At 43.0% G+C, this 19,541-nt stretch overlaps 1 protein-coding gene across 10 annotated transcripts in view; it reads left to right on the top strand.

The window, feature by feature from the left end:
* Positions 1-19,541, top strand: part of ALDH7A1 (aldehyde dehydrogenase 7 family member A1) — a 54,855-nt gene that overhangs the window by 10,273 nt on the left and 25,041 nt on the right. For 6 of the 10 annotated variants that reach the window (XM_045394183.2, XM_005557653.4, XM_065546699.1 and 3 more), the window contains 6 exons: positions 1,847-1,927; positions 3,489-3,612; positions 9,565-9,697; positions 10,870-10,914; positions 15,169-15,246; positions 17,625-17,722. In XM_045394183.2, coding sequence (XP_045250118.2) covers positions 1,847-1,927; positions 3,489-3,612; positions 9,565-9,697; positions 10,870-10,914; positions 15,169-15,246; positions 17,625-17,722 — 559 coding nt within the window. The remainder of the gene's footprint in view (positions 1-1,846; positions 1,928-3,488; positions 3,613-9,564; positions 9,698-10,869; positions 10,915-15,168; positions 15,247-17,624; positions 17,723-19,541) is intronic. The other 4 variants (XM_045394181.2, XM_065546701.2, XM_045394185.3 and 1 more) reach the window with 1 other exon arrangement.

Here is a 19,541-nt window from a genome sequence, read left to right as displayed (position 1 = left end):
GACATAAGCTGTGCTCTTTACCCCCAAAACCTGATGTTTCCCTTCAAGTCTTCTTCATCCCAGTAATTATACTTCCATCTACCTAGCTATTGAAGCTAGAAACCTGGAAGTCATCCTGAGTTCTTTTATGCTCTTCATTTCCTGCATCTGTGTGTCCTTTCAATTCTGCTCCCAAAATAGACCCTGAATCCACTTGTTGTTCCCCTTGTTACCACTGCAATCCTTTTTTTTTTTTTTTGAAATGGAGTCTCGCTCTGTCGCCCAGGCTGGAGTGCAGTGGTGTGATCTCGGCTTACTGCAAGCTCTGCCTCCCAGGTTCACACCATTCTCCTGCCTCAGCCTCCTGAGTAGCTGGGACTACAGGTGCCCGCCACCATGCCCAGCTAATTTTTTGCATTTTTAGTACAGATAGGGTTTCACCATGTTAGCCAGAATGGTTTCCATCTCCTGACCTTGTGATCCGCCTGCCTCGGCCTCCCGAAGTGCTGGGTTTATAGGCATGAGCCACCGTGCCCGGCTACCACTGCAATCTTAAGACTAAGTCTCTGTAATCTTTTTTTTTTTTTTTTTTTTTTTTTGAGACAGAGTCTTGCTCTTGTTGCCCAGGCTGGAGTGCAGTGGCATGATCATGATCTTGGTTCACTGCAGCCTCCGCCTCCTGGGTTCCAATGATTCTCCTGCCTCAGCCTCCCAAGTAGCTGGGATTACAGGTGCCCACCACCACATCTGGCTAATTTTTTGTATTTTTAGTGAGACGAGGTTTCACCATGTTCGTCAGGCTGGTCTTGATCTACTGACCTCAGATGATCCACCCACCTTGGCCTCCCGAAGCTGGGATTACAGGCGTGTGACACCGCGCCTGGCCTATAATACAGTCTTAACTGATCTCCCTGCTTCTACTCTTTTCCCCTTCAACATATCCTCTACTTGTCTGATAGCATATTAAAATTAAAGCAAATCCTCTTATTCTGCACCTTAAAAGCCATTCAAGACTTCACATTGCACCTGGAGTAAGATTCTAACACCTTACAAGCTTCTGGCTTTAGACATACTGGCTTTCCCAATCAGCCGCTTTTATTTTCCTTGGATCCCTCTTACATGTTTTTTTCTTATCCCTGGGAAGAATATTCCTATGACTTACTTTTCCCATTCTTCAGGTTTCAGCTTCAATATTACCTCCTTTGAGATTTTTCCTGGCAACCTTTTTTTTTTTTTTTTTTTGGAGATGGAGTCTCACTCTATTGCCAAGGCTGGAGGGCAGTGGCACGATCTCGGCTCACTGCAACCTCCGCCTCCAAGGTTCAAGCAATTCTCCCATCTCGGCCTCCCAAGTAGCTGGGATGACAGGCGCACACTACCATGCCCAGATAATTTTTGTGTTTGTAGTAGAGATGGGGTTTCACCATGTTGGCCTGGCTGGTCTCGAACTCCTGACCTCGTGATCTGCCCCCCCTCAGCCTTCCAAAGTGTTGGGATTACAGGTGTGAGCCACTGCACCGGGCCTCCTGCCAACCTTTTAGGTAAAGTTACTTACCCATTTCCCCTCCAATCTTGCTGTTTTTCTCTTCCTCAGCTTCCTTTTTATTTCCTTTGTCTTTATAACCCTGATGGCAATTTGTAGTTATTTGTTGCCTTTTCTTCTCCTCTGTGCCTTCCAGTAGGTATTTGCTCTAGGAATGCCTTGCTTCTTATTTTAGCTTTAGTGTCTGGTCATATCACAGTCTTGACATGATCAAAAGTCTTTGATATGATTGTACTTTGTTCTTTTACAGCACACATCCAATACTGTGTTACAGACATGAATTTATGCTTTGAATCAGACACAAAAATTGCATTATTTTCTTAGATTCCTGCTCCAAAACGAGGAGAAATTGTAAGACAGATTGGCGATGCCTTGCGGGAGAAGATCCAAGTACTAGGAAGCTTGGTAAAGTATTTTTGTAGTATATACACAATTCTTTGAGTGGAGAATAAGGCTGTCATGCTTTTCTATATATAAGATTGTGAGGTTTTTTTTGAGACGGAGTCTCGCTCTGTCCCCCTGGCTGGAGTGCAGTGGCGCGATCTCGGCTCACTGCAAGCTCCGCCTCCCGGGTTCACGCCATTCTCCTGCCTCAGCCTCCTGAGTAGCTGGGACTACAGGTGCCTGCCACCGCGCCCGGCTAATTTTTTGTATTTTTAGTAGAGACGGGGTTTCACCGTGGTCTCGATCTCCTGACCTTGTGATCCTCCTGCCTCAGCCTCCCAAAGTGCTGGGATTACAGGTGTGAGCCACCACGCCCCGCCGATTGTGAGGTTTTTTAAAATTTATTTTGAGATGGAGTCTCGCTGTCACCCAGGCTGGAGAGCAGTGGTACAGTCTTGACTCACTGCAGCCTCTGCCTCCCGTGTTCTAGCAATTTCCCTGCCTGAGCCTCCTGAGTAGCTGGGATTACAGGCTTGTTATACCACGGCTGGCTACGTTTTTGTATTTTTTTTTTTTTTTGAGACTGAGTCTCACTCTGTCGCCCAGGCTGGAGTGCAGTGGCGCGATCTCGGCTCACTGCAAGCTTTGCCTCCCAGGTTCACACCATTCTCCTGCCTCAGCCTCCTGAGTAGCTGGGACTACAGGTGCCCACCACCATGCCCGGCTAATTTTTTTGTATTTTTAGTAGATACGGGGTTTCACCATGTTAGCCAGGATGGTCTCGATCTCCTGACCTCGTGATTTGCCCGCCTCAGCCTCCCAAAGTGCTGGGGTTACAGGCGTGAGCCACCGTGCCCAGCAATTTTTTGTGTTTTTTAAGTAGAGATGGAGTTTCCCCATGTTGGCCAGGCTGGTCTTGAACTCTTAACCTCAGGTGATCCCACCTGCCTCAGACTCTCGAAGTGCTGGGATTATAGGCGTGGGCCACCACACTTGGGTAGATGAGTTTTTAAGAAAAGTAGTTTATATTTTATTTATTTATTATTTAATAATTTATTTATTTTCGAGATGGAGTCTTGCTCTTTCCAGATGGAGTCACCCAGGCTAGAGTGCAATGGCAGGATCTTGGCTCACTGCAACCTCTCCATCTCGGGTTCAAGCGATTCTCCTGCCTCAGCCTCCCGAGTAGCTGGGATTACAGGTGTGCGCCGCCACGTATGGCTAATTTTTGTGTTTTTAGTAGAGATGCGGTTTCACCATGTTGGCCAGGCTGGTCTTGAACTCTGGACCTCAGGTGATCCGCCTGCCTTGGCCCCCCAAAGTGCTGGGATTACAGGCATGAGCCACTGTGCCCGGTTATACTTAATGTATTTTAAAAATTCTTTCCTTAGAGGAAAGATTAACAAGGTAGACAGGAAAAAGTGAAGGCAATTCTTGTGTTTGAAATTTCTTTGGGAAATAAAACAGACTTTCTTCAGTTTATTACATTTACAAAATATGTTTTGCTTCCCCCTTTCTTTAATTTAATGTTTATAATGTGAATTCTGTTGGAAAAATTCTGCTTGTCGTTTTATATTTCTAGGTGTCTTTGGAGATGGGGAAAATCTTAGTGGAAGGTGTGGGTGAAGTTCAGGAGTATGTGGATATCTGTGACTATGCTGTTGGTTTATCACGGATGATTGGAGGACCTATCTTGCCTTCTGAAAGTAAGCAATGAAATTAGTTGAGCTGAGTTTTGTACTCTGATATACAGAGCTCCAAAAAAAAAAAAAAAAAAAAAAAAAGTACTCTGGCTATGGACTGTGCAAAAGAGAAATTTCTTTTTTTTTTTTTTTTGAGACGGAGTCTTGCTCTGTCGCCCAGGCTGGAGTGCAGTGGCGCCATCTCGGCTCACTGCAAGCTCTGCCTCCCAGGTCCACGCCATTCTCCTGCCTGAGCCTCCCGAGTAGCTGGGACCACAGGCACCCACCACCACGCCCGGCTAATGTTTTTGTATTTTTAGTAGAGACAGGGTTTCACCATGTTAGCCAGGATGGTCTCGATCTCCTGACCTCATGATCCGCCCGCCTCAACCTCCCAAAATGCTGGGATTACAGGCGTGAGCCCCCGCGCCCGGCCATAAGAGAAATTTAAAGTGACATAAATAGGTGAAAATATCCTCAATCTTTCAAAGAAATGTAAATTAAAATATGAAAATGTTAGATCAAGAACGTTTTTGTTTTAAAGATAAAACTTAATGTTGGCAAGTGCATGGTTAGACACTTTTAACTCATCTGTAAAATGATTTGGAAATATGCCCAAAGAGCTGTAACTTTAAAGAGCCCAGTTTTAAGAATCTAAGTAAATAATCTGAAATGAGACAGAAGTTATGTGTAAAGAAGTTCATTGTGGCATCAATTAAAAACATTAGAAATGACCTAAATGTCGAATCATAAGGGGAAAAAATCTAAGCCAATTTTAGTAGACTATTAGCATGTACTAAAAATAATGTTTGTGAAGGTTGTCTTCCCCTGACCCACACGTTTACAGGAAGGTTTTATTTACTTGTTTTTAAATTATACTAATGTTAATTTTTTTTGAAGAGGTGATAGATTCATATCAGAAAATTAGAAAGCAATAAAAGGGTAAAGGATGAAAAGTTTCCCTCCTACCCCTGTGGCTAAGCCATAGTACACCATGGAAGTAGTGAATGCTTTCAATTTCTTGTGTGTTCTTTTTATATTTGTAGAATCTTGCTGTGTTCTTCAGGCTGGTCTCAAACTTCTGGCCTCAAGTGATCCTGCCCTTCAGCCTCTCCAGTAGTTGGGATTATAGGCGTAAGCCACCCTGCTAGGCCCTTGTGTATCTTTTTTAGAGCTTGTACAGCCAAATATATAGCAAACTATGCATTCTTGTTTTTTTTTTTTTTTTTTGAGACTGACTCTCGCTCTGTCGCCCAGGCTGGAGTGCAGTGGCGTGATCTCGGCTCACTGCAACCTCCGCTTCCCGGGTTCAAGCGATTTTCTGCCTCAGCCTCCCGAGTAGCTGGGATTACAGGCATGCACCACCACACCCAGCTAATTTTTATATTTTTGGTAGAGGTGGGGTTTCACCGTCTTGACCAGGCTGGTCTTGAACTCCTTACCTCATGATCCACATGACTCGGCCTCCCAAAGTGCTGGGATTACAGGCGTGAGCCACTGTGCCCGCCCGCAAACTATACATTCTGTTTTATACTTTTATATTCAATAATATATCTTGGAAATTGTTTTTTTGTTTTCTTTTTTTGAGACAAGATTTTACTGTCTGGCCCAGGCCAGAATGTAGTGGCACGATCACAGTTCATTGCAGCCTTAACAACCCCGGGATCAGGCCATCCTCCCACCTCAGCCTCCTGAGTGGCTGGGACTATAGGTGCACGCCACCATACCTGACTTTTTTTTTTTTTTTTTTTTGTAGAGGTGAGATTTGGCAATGTTGCCCAGGCTGGTCTCGAACTCCAGGGTTCAGGTGATCGGCCTGTCTCAGCCTCCCAAAGTGTTAGGATTATAGGTGTGAACCACTGTATCAGGCTGGAAATTGTTTTCATGTTAGTCTATTAAGGGGCTTCCTTCATCTGTGTCTGCTGCTGTCTATTCTGATATAAAGAGACCATAATTTATTTAGTCAGCTCCCAAATGATGTATATGTAGGGTTGTTTTCAATGTTTTGCTATTACAAGCTGTTCTGTAAGAACCAATCTTATACTCTGAGGTTTTAACAATGAAGATAATAAGATGACAGCAAGAGTAAGAAAAAAAAAACTGGACATGGTGGCTCACACCTGTAATCCCAGCACTTTGGGAGGCCGAGGCGGGCAGATCACCCGAGGTCAGGAGTTAGAGACCATCCTGGCCAACACGGAGAAACCCTGTCTCTACTAAAAATACAAAATTAGCCAGGTATGGTGGCGCATGCCTGTAATCCTGGCTACTATGGAGGCTGAGGCAGGAGAATCACTTGAACCCGGAAGGTGGAGGTTACCGTGAGCCAAGATCGTGCCATTGCACTCCAGCCTGGGCAACAAGAGCGAAACTCCATCTCAAAAAAAAAAAAAAAACAAAAAAAACGCGGTTAAGAGTATATGCGATTTGTGATGTTTGCAATGTGGATGGAGCAAAACAGGTGACTGTGTCTGTATTGGCAATGCTGGGATAGAAATGTATGCTAAAGTGGTAGCAGTGGTTATCTCTGTGGCAGAATTATTAGTAGTGGATTTTCTTCTATTTTTCTATATTTTCTAAATTTCCATGATGGTTATTAGGTTACATTTATAATCAGGAAATAAACATTTTTTAAAAAATCATATTTTTCTCTTTTTCTCCAGATATTAAGTAAATTCCCTTCTTGTAGAAAGAGTTGGGGGAGTCTTTTTAATATACAGTTAATGTCCTTAATTAGATATCTAGCAATGATTCCCATTATCCAATATTAATTTTATGTCATTGAACACTTTCAGGAGTTTTTTTTCCAGCTAAAAAAAGTTAATAACAATGCGGTGACTCACGCCTGTAATCCCAGCACTTTGGGAGGCAGAAGTGGGTGGATCTCTTGAGGTCGGGAGTTCAAGACCAGCCTGACCAACATGGAGAAACCCCATCTCTAATAAAAATACAGATAAGCTGGGCGTGGTGGCACATACCTGTAATCCCAGCTACTTGAGAGACTGAGGCAGGAGAATCGCTTGAACCTGGGAGGTGGAGGTTGCAGTGAGCCAAAATCACACCATTGCTCTCCAACCTGGGCAACAGGAGGAAAACTCCGTTTCAAAAAAAGGTTAATAAACCTCCAATTTGGGGACATGTACATGTGCAAGCAGGTAACTCCTTTGATTTATACCTACTATGATGCCTGCCTCACAATTAAAACATTTCTCAGTTGCTTGTACATTTTTGTTTGTTTATTTGAGATAGGATCTCTGTCACCCAGGCTGGAGTGCAGTGGTGTGATTATGACCCCTTGCAGCCTGGACCTCCTGGACTCAAGCAATCTTTCCACCTCAGCCTCCTGAGTAGCTGGGATTACAGGCACACGCCACCAAGCCCAGCTAATTTTTAAATTTTTCTTGTTGAGACGAGGTCACACTATGTTGCCTAGGCTGGTCTAGAACTCCTTGGCTCGAATAATCCTCCTGCCTTGGCCACCCAAAGTGTTGGGATTATAGGCATGAGCCACTACACCTAGCCTACACTTTTTTTTTTGTTTTTTTTTTTTTAAGTAGTTTACTCATCTATGTAGAAGCTTTGGGGTAACTTTGGCTTTATTAATTCAATAAATACTTACGGAGCATCTATCAGGTGCCGGATAATCTACTAGGTGATACTCAATCTATAAGGCATAGTCCCTGTCCTCAAGGGATTTATAAGCTTATAAATTTTACCTTACAGTGGGAGATAAATAAACAGGTAATTATATCCAGCATACTCCATCATGGTAAGTAATATGAGGGAGTAGACGGTAGGATGGTGGGCACGTAGCTGGGAGCCCCTAACCCAGCCTCGTGAGTGCAGTCGGGGAAGGCCTCCAAGAGAAGGTCAGCCAAGGTAAGGTCCCAAATGGGACAAAGAGGAGAAGGAGTGGAGTGCTGGAAGTTGTTTTAAAGAAGGAAGACGCCTGTGTGAAAGCTGGGCGAGTCTGGCTTATTTGGGGGGATTGTATTGCTTCAGCACAGCTGCAGGTATAGTGGTAGGGCAGGTGGACTGGAAAGAGAACCTTGGGAAGGGACGTTTTCTGACAAGGAGACTGGACTTTATTCTGAGAATAGCTACAGTAGGTATCCAAACTCCAGAGGGTTATAAGCAAGGGGGTGACATCAGGGCAGAGATGGGAGGGCAGGAGAGGAGGAGAGCCCTACCAGGCAGAGGCTGTGCCAGCACTTCATCTCTAGGGATTAAGGTGCCTAGATTAAGGAGGGCCCAGGAGTGAGGTGCTGCATCTGGTATGGTCCCTCATCCTAGCTAGCAGTATGAGTGTGGCCAGAAAGACTGATGGCTGGGACAGCCACCTTTCCAGTTGATCTGTGGTTTTAACCAGGAGTTGTGAACCCTTGTATTCCTGTGGTATGGTTCTATACTGTTCCAGCTGCCTTTAATTAAAATAAACACCTTGAGGGATAATGGGTGACTTTAAAGTTTGTATTTAAAATACAATATTTTTGTTTGTATTTTCTTTTTCTTTTCTTTCTTTTTTTTTTTTTTTGGAGATAGCGTCTTACTCTGTTGTCCAAGCTGGAGTGCAGTGGTGCAATCACAGGTCACTTCAGCCTCAACCTCCTGGGCTTAAGCAGTTCTCCCACCTCAGCCTCCCAAGTAGCTGGGACTACAGGCATATACCAATCATACCTAACTAATTTTTAATTTTTTTTTGTGGAGACAGGGGTCTTGCCATGTTCATCCAAGTTTCAAACTGAGCTCAAGTGATTCTCCTGTCCCAGCATCCCAAAGTGCTGGAGATTACAGGCATGGGCCACTGTTAAGCTTATTTGTATTTTTAGTTTTCTTATAGTGAATGTAAAGATATGCATAATTCATTTTATTTATTTATTTATTTATTTATTTATTTATTGAGATGGAGTCTCCCTCTGTTGTCCAGGCTGGAGTGCAATCGCAGGATCTCAGCTCACTGCAACCTCTGCCTCCCGGGTTCAAGCGATTCTCCTGCCTCAGCCTCCTGAGTAGCTGGGATTACAGGCACGTGCCACCACACCCGGCTAATTTTTGTATTTTTAGTAGAGACGGGGTTTTACCATGTTGGTCAGGCTGGTCTCGAACTCCTGACCTCGTGATCCGCCCGCCTCTGCCTCCCCAAGTGCTGGGATTACAGGCGTGAGCCACCGCGCCTGGCCTGCATAATTCATTTATTCAACATATATATAATTATTAGAACTCCCCCGTCCCATCTTCCACCAATAAATGAGCCATCTTGTCTCGAATTCAGAGATGTTGGCCCAGGGATTCATCAGGTAACATAAAGAATATGGGAGGCCAGGTGTGGTGGCTCACTCCTGTAATCCCAGCACTTTGGGAGGCCAAGGTGGACAGGTCACTTGAGGTCAGGAGTTTGAGACCAGCCTGGGCAACATGGTGAAACTCCTTCTCTACTAAAAATACAACAATTAGCTGGGCATGGTGGTGTGTGCCTGTAATCCCAGCTACTCAGGAGTCTGGGGCTCGAGAATTTCTGGAACTTGGGAGGTGCAGGTTGCAGTGAGCTGAGATTGCGCCGCTTCACTCCAGCCTGAGTGACAGAGTGAGACTGACTCAAAACCAAACAAAACAAAGAACGTGGGCCTAAGTCCCTGTGCCCTGGTCATGTTCTGCCCTTTGTGTTCATACCACCTAGGGCAGCCATTATCTCTAGAAAGTGTCCTTGTCTCCCAGGTGCACTGATACTGCTCTGATCTATGCAGAGTCCTATGAAGATCAGAGGCATAATGAATATCATTATGATTTACAAGGTAGTATAGTAATAACCACTTTTGTTGTACATTAGTTAATGTACCAATATCCCACGGCTGTGTAGCAATATCCTACTATAAGGCACCTGAAATCTTCTCCGGTCTGCTATACATTTGTTCTTATTAACTTGATGGGCATTAAATTAACTTGCTTCAGCATGTTGCTTCCTTTTCCTGTTCTCAGGACCTGGCCATGCGCTGATTGAGCAGTGGAATCCTGTAGGCCTGGTTGGAATCATCACGGCATTCAATTTCCCTGTGGCAGTGTATGGCTGGAACAATGCCATTGCCATGATCTGTGGAAATGTCTGCCTCTGGTAAGACCTGCTCACTTTCCTCTCTAGTAGTGAGTGATAAAAATAGCATTTCTAGATACTACTGCCTCAGCCTCTTGAGTAACTGGGATTATAAGTGTGTGTCGCTACACCTGGCTTCATCAATAACACTTTATTTTATCTTTTTTTGAGATGGAGTTTCACTCTTGTTGCCCAGGCTAGAGCGCAATGGTGTGAACTCAGCTCACTGCAACCTCCGCCTCCCAGGTTCAAGCAATTCTCCTGCCTTAGCCTTCCAAGTAGCTGGGATTACAGGCATGTGCCACCACACCCAGCTAATTTTTTGTATTTTTAGTAGAGATGGGGTTTCACCATGTTGGCCACGCTAGTTTTGAACTCCTGACCTTAGGTGACCCACCTGCCTCAGCCTCCCAAAGTGTTGGGATTACAGGTGTGAGCCATTGCACCTGGCTAGTAAAACTTTGATAGTAAACTCCCAAGTAATTCTGAGGCACTTGGTCAGTGTTCTCATTTAGGTCTTAAATTTTTCAACTTACAAAATATTTGATAGTAAAAATGTCTGTATATTACAGATGGCAAACAGTTACTTGTTTTTTGCTTTTGTGTTCAGTGGAAGAAATTAAATGAGAAAAATCAGGACAATTGTTTTTGGCTCATTTTGCTTACGTCTGTTCCACTAGTTATTAATTTAGTTTAAATGTGTGGTACTCAGTTGAATCTATTCAAAAACTATAAAATAGGACATATTTGGGAGGACTAATAATTTGCACCATGTGGTGAAGCAAACTCATGTTTTCCAACATTCTAATCCAAAAAGGCTCATTGTGTAGTTTTCCTCGGCTCTCTGAGTTTTCCAAGGAAAGTTTAGTTAATGCAGCACGTTGGTAGATTTCTGCTTCACTCATTTCCCATAATTGGCTGAGGTTAATGTAATGATTCCTGCGATTAGTGCAGCAAGCTGATTCAGAATTGCTCGGTGCCATTTTTGTGTTCATGAAAGTTTTGTTGTTCCTTAGGTCTCAAAGACACCCAGCTAAAGGACAGATTTCTATTTCAGTTACTAGACTCATTTGTCAGTTGTCTGATTGGACAGAGCGTTTTCTCACACTTTTGCGTCTGTTTGATAATAAAAGGTATTTATGGTTTCTGTCAATAAGTTTTTCTTTTTCTTTTTTTGTTTTAACCTTCTTAAGGAAAGGAGCTCCAACCACTTCCCTCATTAGTGTGGCTGTCACAAAGTAAGTACGTGTGGCTTTCTTTTTCCTGGGTATGGAATGATATTGAAAGGGTGATTAATAGCCATGACTTTTTAATCTGATATCAAAGAGTCACATAGCATGGAATTTGGATAACCTCTTTCTCCTTTGCTTGTAATATTATTTTTATATACAGAGTGCTTTCAGTGCCATGTCATTTAATTTAACTCTTTGGAAACATGCCAGATATTGACATATTGATTGAACACTTGCAGACATTATTTTGTCACTTGGAAAATAAAAGCATCTTCAGTGGAAAGGAAATTTTTGCAATTTAGGAGCTATATTTTCTCACTATTCAACAAGTTAATGGTTTTGAGAATAGATTTCTATACAGTTAATACTTACATTGCTTTTGCTTAATAGAGTGTTAACAAAATTGATTATTATACTAATCTGCTGATTCATCTAACACTGAAATGTATTGCATCTTTTGGTTAAACAATTATTAGTGTTTACTTGTATTTGAGAACTTGGGAGCTCTGATTAAGTCATAAAAGCAATGTGACTGATGTATCATTCTGGAATTTGGAGGATGTATAGAGTTAGGGTGCCTTCCCATGTAGGATTAGGATGTACCTTTGATGTTCCATTGCTTGCCTGGTCTGCATTCTGATTTCAGAATTATTAGTAGAGAAATTGGGGTGGAGTCTGTGGGCAAGAGGGTTCTTCATATTAGAAGATTATTATTATTATTATTATTTTTGAGATGGAGTCTCACTTTGTCACCCAGGCTGGAGCTCACTGGCACAATCTCAGCTCACGGCAACCTCCTACTCCCTGGTTCAAGTGATTCTTCTGCCTCAGCCTCCCAAGTAGCTGGGATTACAGGCATGTGCCACCACGCCCAGCTAATTTTTATATTTTTAGTAGAGATGGGGTTTCACCATGTTGACCAGGATGGTCTCGATCTCCTGACCTCGTGATCCACCTGCCTCAGCTTCCCAAAGTGCTGGGATTACAGGCATGAGCCACTGCGCCCAGCCTAGACAATTATTTAGAATAGTGGCTTAGGAATTGGAAAGTGGTGGGCTGGAAAAGAGCAAGGGTAATTGTTTTAATTTTTATTTTTTATTTTTTTTTGAGACAGAGTCTTTGTTGCCCGGGCTGGAGTGCAGTGGGGCCATCTCAGCTCACTGTAGTTTCTGCTTCCTGGGTTCAAGAGATTCTCATGCTTCAGCCTCCCGAGTAGCTGGGATTACAGGTGTGGGTCACCATGCCAGGCTAATTTTTTTTTTTTAAGAGAGAGTCTCGCTCTGTCGCCCAGGCTGGAGTTCAGTGGCACAATCTTGGCTGACTCCAACCTCTGCCTCCAAGGTTCAAGCGATTCTCCTGCCTCAGCCTCCCAGGTAGCTGGGATTACAGGTGCATGCCACCATGATTGGCTCATTTTTTCTTTTTTTTTTTTTTTGAGACAGAGTCTTGCTCTGTCGCCAGGCTGGAGTGCAGTGGCGTGATCTCTCGGCCCACTGAAACCTCCGCTTCCTGGGTTCAAGCGGTTCCCCTGCCTCAGCCTCCTGAGTGGTTGGGGCTACAGGCATGTGCTACCACGCCTGGCTAATTTTTTGTATTTTAGTAGAGATGGGGTTTTACCATGTTGACCAGGATGGTCTCAATCTCCTGACCTCGTGATCTGCCCGCCTCAGCCTCCCAAAGTGCTGGGATTACAGGCGTGAGCCACCGTGCCCGGCTAGCTAATTTTCATATTTTTAGTAGACATGGGGTTTCACCATGTTGTCCAGGCTGGTCTTGAACTCCTGGCCTCAAGTCATCTGCCTGCCTCGGCCTCCCAAAGTGCTGGGATTACAGGCATGAACCCCTGCCCGTGGCCTAAAAATAAAACAAACAAACAAAAAACCAGCAGAATAATTAATGTGGAAGTAGTGAACTAACAATTGTTACGAAGTAGTTGGTTAAAATTTTGTCCATTTGATACCGGTTTTGCTTTAAGCTTTTTTTTTGTTTTAAAGAGTTGAAGAATTTGAAATGTTCGTGTGAGAGTTTATGTGCGGGTTGATAGTTTTCAAAGCATTGAAAATGTGATTTGCTTTTGTAATGGAAGATAGTAAGTCAGATGATGCTAAATTTTGCTGGAATTAACTAAGGGTGATGCAGTGCCACAAGGAGGTCTTCTTAAGTTCAACTAAATTTTCAGATTCCTTAGATGACCACAGGCCACATATGGTTCTTCTGTGTATTCAGAAGGATAGAGTGCGGGAGCATAGCTTGTCAGGAGGGTGGCATCAGGTATTCCTCTTCAATCAGTGTTCTTGTCATAGTCACGTAGGTACAAGGAAGTGAGAGCCACATTGGAGAGGTGTGGGGTTTACCCTGGCTTAAAGCCTAATGCCCCACAGAAACAAAAATCTCTTGTAACAATCGTAGCTTTCAGGGGCCACAGGGACATGCAGTTACAAGTGTCACTGCACTCAGGAAAGGCCAAAAAGCATGGCATTCCCATTAATAGCTCATAGATAGTTATCCCAGTTCAGATGGAAGTGACCAGGCAGGGGTCATGTTTACCGTAAGCCGGGTTGTCTAAGAAACACTGACGACACTCTGACACTTTCCAGGTCACACGGAGAACAGAGCTAGAGTTCAACTTAAAGTTAGAGTCTCATCTTAGGGGTAGGGGTTTGTTAACCTTTACCCATAGGCACAAAACAAAAGCCTTGCCCTTAAAGAGAGTACAGTCTACTTGTGCAGACAATATAGACACCCGAAATCCCTGGAAAGAATTGTACATCCTGAAACCTGGTCTTGGACATGAGAGCTGGAGTTCATGATCCTTGATTGGATCCTGGATTGGAAGGAAGAAAGAAAACAGCTATAAAGCGTATTTTAGGGGAACTTAGGTGTGATAATGGTACCTTTTCTATGAAAGTGAGTATGGGATTTGGGTCTTTTTGAAGTTTAAACAAATTGGAAAGTAGCCAGTAAGTTGAGATGATTGATAAAGATAACCTTTGCTCTATTGGTCCTCTGGAAACGCAAAATGAATGGAATCCTTTTTCAGAGAAACCAGAATTATTTTAGCCATTTTTTTTTTTAATAACTCAAAATCAGATTTAAGTAGCATTTAAATGTATTTCTCATTTTAACAAGAGAAAAACCTCTGCTTGTCCACAATTCTGTAGCCTGCAGGGCGCTGATATTTTCTGACTGACATGGTTTGGTGGGAACTAGCCCCAAGCTCTTTCAGGGTTCTGCAGGGTGGCCCCAGCTCCTTCTTTTGTGTCTGTGGCATTTACTTTAGGTTTTGAGGATCCCGTCCTCTTCCCCAATTTGTGCTTTACAACTTCTCTAACTCTGCTTTGCAGAGGTGTGTTTAAATCTCTTATTTGCTGGTGGGGACCACCTCTAATTTCCTTCATCGTTCTAGGTCTTATTCCTTTTTATTTTCCTTTGTAATCACATTTTAATAGATTTGTGTAAGACCAAAATAAATAAATTAAATAAATAAATAAATGGCCCAGTGATCAGTCTGCTGTCTTGAACCAGATGTGTCCTCATAGTTTGGTAGAAAATTCTTGAAAACAATGACAATTTGAGCTACTTAAACAATGCTTTGTGTCTTCTATTTATGTTCTATGTTCTTTTCTTCTTCTCAAGATTCTTTTTTTTTTTTGAGATAGAGTCTTGCTCTGTCTCCCAGGCTGGAGTGCAGTGGCACAATCTCAGCTCGCTGCAACCTCTGCCTTTCAGGTTCAAGCGATTCTCCTGCCTCAGCCTCCTGAGTTGGTGGGATTACAGGCTTCCACCATCACTCCTGGCTAATTTTTATATTTTTAGTAGAGATGGGGTTTCACCATGTTGGCCAGGCTGATCTTGAACTCCTGACCTCAAGTGATCCACCAGCCTCGGCCTCCCAAAGTGCTGGGATTACAGGCATGAGCCACCACACCTGGCCTCAAGATTCTTTTAGGACAAAAAAAAAAAAAAAATTCTGCTAATAGTTTTTTGAAAATGGCATTTTCAATATGTGAGGAGAAATCCAGGTCTGAATGTTTGAGGGCAGAGTCTGGTATAAGAGTGTTCTTAATGTTAGAAGGCCATTTAGGAACAGTGACTTAGAAATTGAAAAGTGGGCTGAAAAAGCAAGAGAGTAGTATATTTGAGGGATGGGAGAGAAAGTTGAAAAAAGGAGAGTCAAGTGGTTGCAATTTATTCCTTGTTTTTAAAAAAATGACTTCAGAAATTAAATTATTGCCTCAATAATTGCTTTTTCCTTTCTAGGATAATAGCCAAGGTTCTGGAGGACAACAAGCTGCCTGGTGCGATTTGTTCCTTGACTTGTGGTGGAGCAGATATTGGGTAGGTTATTAGACTGAGAGCATCCTCTGTTGAAGGACCCCAGGTTCACCAACTAGAATCATCGTTACTAGAATAATGAACTCGCTTTTAACTAAGGAGTTGAGAATGGTTTTTGAAATCATTATTATTATGGAGTTTGTTGGGTTCTTATTGTATTAATGCCTAACCTCTATTGGAGGATGAATAAGAATCGTCTTTTTAATTGCCCAGAGGTACTGTTTCTAAGGTGTTTATATCCTGAAATAACAAACTGCTGTAATGGGGGGCAGCCTGTGACTTCCTGACACTTGGTTTGTCAAGGTGTTTACTTACAAAGAAAGCTATGAAATTGTAGTCTGGGGTCTCACTGCCTGCCGAGAACCTAGCCTATTGTCTGAGTTTCTCAGCTGACCGAAAAAGGAAACCCTGGGAACACAGCCTCTTTTTAGTAAAATTTTTTTTTTCTTTTTAAATTGCCATATAATTCACAATTTGTATACCATAAAATCCTCTCTTTTAAAGTGTACAATATAGTGGTTTTAAAAATATTCAGGCTATTGTACAACTATCACCACTATCTTTTTCCAGAACATTTTGATGAGCCCAGAAAGTAATCCCATACCCGTTGGCAGTCTCTTCCCATTCCCCCTGCTCTCATGCCCTGACAGCCACTAAAGAATTTTCTCTCTATGGATTTGCCTATTTGAGACATTTTGTATAAATGTAGTTATATAATATGTGGCCTTTTGTGTCTTGCTGCTTTTACTTGGCATGATACTAAGATGACGTGGACTATAATCGTGCTGAACTGGGATAAAAGCTGAGGTTCTTATCAGCTTAGACTTTGATTAGGTGAGTTTTCCAGGAGTCAAGTCTTACAACCCATACTGGTGTGGCTAAAGTGTTAGTTTCCTCGCCTTCCCACACTTTTAATATACCGTTGTACTTACTGGGCAATCTCAAAAAGGAGCAATAAGTTACTCTGTTTTTCATATTAATGAGAAAATTTTACAAAATACAACTCCCACATGTACAATGCAGAGTGAAATATTATCTAAGTGTCATTTAAAACATGAGTCGGCCTTTGACTTCTTGCATTCTGGGTATCTAGTGCTTGTGTTGGCCTTGCAATAGCTCAGATAATTATGGTGGTATATGCAAGAGCATGTTAAGCAGCAGCCACTTTGAGTATTAGTGCTCATGCTTGCTAGGTTGAACCTCGGAAGACTGACCTAGGTAACTGAGCCAAGCCGTACAGCCCTACATTAGACTGATGCTATGGCTGCCCCGCTTGGCTAACACTGGACCTTTTGTAGCACTGAACTAGGAACAGAGAGGTTCAAATCAGTAATGTCTGATTTGCATTCCTTAGAAGCAACTGGAAATCCTAGCATAGCCTTTGTAAGTCAACTTCCGTGAGGAATACTTTAGGATAGCGGTCCCCAACCTTTCTGGCACCAGGGACTGGGGCTGGTTTAGTGGAAGACAATTTTTCCGTGGACCACGGCAGGGGGATGGTTTTAGGATGAAATTGTTCCATCTCAGATCATAAGGCATTAGTTAGATTCTTATAAGGAGCATGCAATCTAGATCCCTTGCATGCACAGTTCACAATAGGGTTCACACTCCTATGAAAATCTAATGCTGCCGCTGATCTGACAGGAGGTGGCGCTCAGGCAGTAATGCTCGCTGGGTTGCCTGCTGCCTACCTCCTGCTGGTTCCTAATAGGCCACAGACTGGTAGTGGTCGGCATCCTGGGGCTTGGGGACCCCTGCTTTAGGATATTTCCCTACAGGCTTTTAAGTTTTAATTCTTTTATTTTTATTTTTTTGAGACAGGGTCTCACTCTGTCACCTAGGCTGGAGTGCAGTGGCTCGATCTCAGCTCACTGCAACCTCCGCCTCCCAGGTTCAAGTGATCCTCCCACCTCAGCCTCCCAAGTAGCTGGGACTACAGGCGCATGCCTGCACACCTGGCCAATTTTAGTATTTTGTGTAGAGACGGGGTTTCATCGTGTTGCCTAGGCTAGTCCTGGCCAAGTTTTAATCCTTAAAGGAATTACACAGCAGTTAAAAGTCTGTAAAACTGGAATGCTCAGCAAGGAAATGCTAAGATCATATTGTCCAGTCACTCACTCAGTATAGGAAAGACTTTCTTCCCTAACAACTTCCTCTTGGTGATTTCTATTCACAGCAGGTTAGCCTCTTCTGCCATATGGTTCTACTTGTGAAAAACTTTTTTCCTTCTCCTGAAGACGTTCCCTTGCTCCCCTGGGACAGACTTTCTTGTAGCTTCGAGGGACTGCTTTTCCAAGGGCACTTCAGTGATGGGTACCATTAGAAGTTGTCATTGCTGGGTTTCTCTGCTTGGGTGACCGACCATGTCTGTTCCCTTGCAGCACAGCAATGGCCAAAGATGAACGAGTGAACCTGCTGTCCTTCACTGGGAGCACTCAGGTGGGAAAACAGGTGGCCCTGATGGTGCAGGAGAGGTTTGGTAAGTGTTGGCTTTCTTTTTTTTTTTTTTTTTTTTTTTGAGACGGAGTCTCGCTCTGTCACCTAGGCTGGAGTGCAGTGGCCGGATCTCAGCTCACTGCAAGCTCCGCCTCCCGGGTTCACGCCATTCTCCGGCCTCAGCCTCCCGAGTAGCTGGGACTACAGGCGCCCGCCACCTCGCCCGGCTAGTTTTTTGTATTTTTTTTTTAGTAGAGACGGGGTTTCACCGTGTTAATCAGGATGGTCTCGATCTCCCGACCTCGTGATCCGCCCGTCTCGGCCTCCCAAAGTGCTGGGATTACAGGCTTGAGCCACCGCGCCCGGCCAAGTGTTGGCTTTCTAATGAGGATTGTAATTCTCTCAAATATGGAGGTGAAATCTGAAAGTTGAGTTTTTGTTTTCCCCTCAACCTTTTCCATGGAGGCAGTGGTCATGTTTATTTGAATGTCTAAGTAAAAGAAAAGGGTACAGTTATTAGCAGTTGAATATTAGGGAAGTCTTAAATTTAAATACCAAAATTTATGAAAATATGAGCACTTTGGGAGGCCGAGGCAGGCGGATCACAAGGTCAGGAGATGAGACCATCCTGGCTAACACAGTGAAACCCCGTCTCTACTAAAAATACAAAAAATTAGCCGGGCGTGGTGGCGGGCGCCTGTAGTCCCAGCTACTCGAGAGGCTGAGGCAGGAGAATGACTTGAACCTGGGAGGTGTAGCTTGCAGTGAGCCAAGATCGCGTCACTGCACTCCAGCCTGGGTGACAGAGCGAGACTCCATCTAAAAAAAAATTTATGAAAGGAAGTCATTTTCTCTCTAAATGGGTATAATTGAATCACGTAGAATATTTATGTTTGAAATGTTTGTTTTTTCATACTGTAAAGAAATAGTACTTGAACATAAATTTATTTAGTAAGGCCATTTTTACTTCCTGTAGAAAGGGTATACTCGCCAGTAGTTTTGGCACGAGAGTACACTGGACAAAGGAGACGGGGTCATTTATAACCTGACGCGTCCACTCTACTGCTATGTCCGGTTTCCATTGGCTGGAATGGAACCTCACATTTTGTATTGGTCCCGATTGGCTAGCAACTTAGAACTTTTTAAAAGAGGCAAAGGTAGAGGAGAACAAAGGAAGGAGAAAGTAACTTGAGGAATGCTGAGAAAAGTAAAAACACTTTTAAATAAGGAAGAGGAACAGGCTATGACCTAATGTGTACTTGGACCAGTATAAGCATGCCAGGGCAAATATTTAGGAGCACAGGTCTTTGAATAAATTTTGCTTTTAAGAGAAGTTATTTAGTTTTAATTAGATGGGGAGGAAAGTCTTTGAAGAGGAACCTCTACTTACTTTTTACACTTATCAAATTGTACTAGTCCTGTTTGGCAAATTAAATAAGAAAAATGTCATTTCTCATTAGTATAGTGGTGAGAAAAATGTCATCATTTAAACAGGAGCACTGAGCACAGAACTTACAGTGAGTGTGGAATAGAAGGTTTAAATCTGCTCTTTCATGTATATGAATCATATATATGGATCATGGATATGGATCATGGGTACATGATTGAAAAGAGTTGTATAGACGTAGCTTTGTATACTGTACTGTGCTTTATGAATGATTTCCAAGGTTTTCGAGGATAATACTGGCTATCGATTTTTGGCTGTTAGGCTGAATTTTAGACTTTTACCCCAGCATAAGACAAAATTTGACTAATCTGTCGACTGTTTAACTATGTAGGCATTGCTTTTTATTAGGCAAAGCAATTTATTAAATAACAGCTAATAAAAAAGGTCAGCAAGGTTTCAGGACTCAAGATTGAGA

Source organism: Macaca fascicularis, chromosome 6 (genome assembly GCF_037993035.2).
Source record: "Macaca fascicularis isolate 582-1 chromosome 6, T2T-MFA8v1.1".
NCBI classification, from domain to species: domain Eukaryota; kingdom Metazoa; phylum Chordata; class Mammalia; order Primates; family Cercopithecidae; genus Macaca; species Macaca fascicularis.
This window is presented reverse-complemented; position numbering and strand designations above follow the sequence as displayed.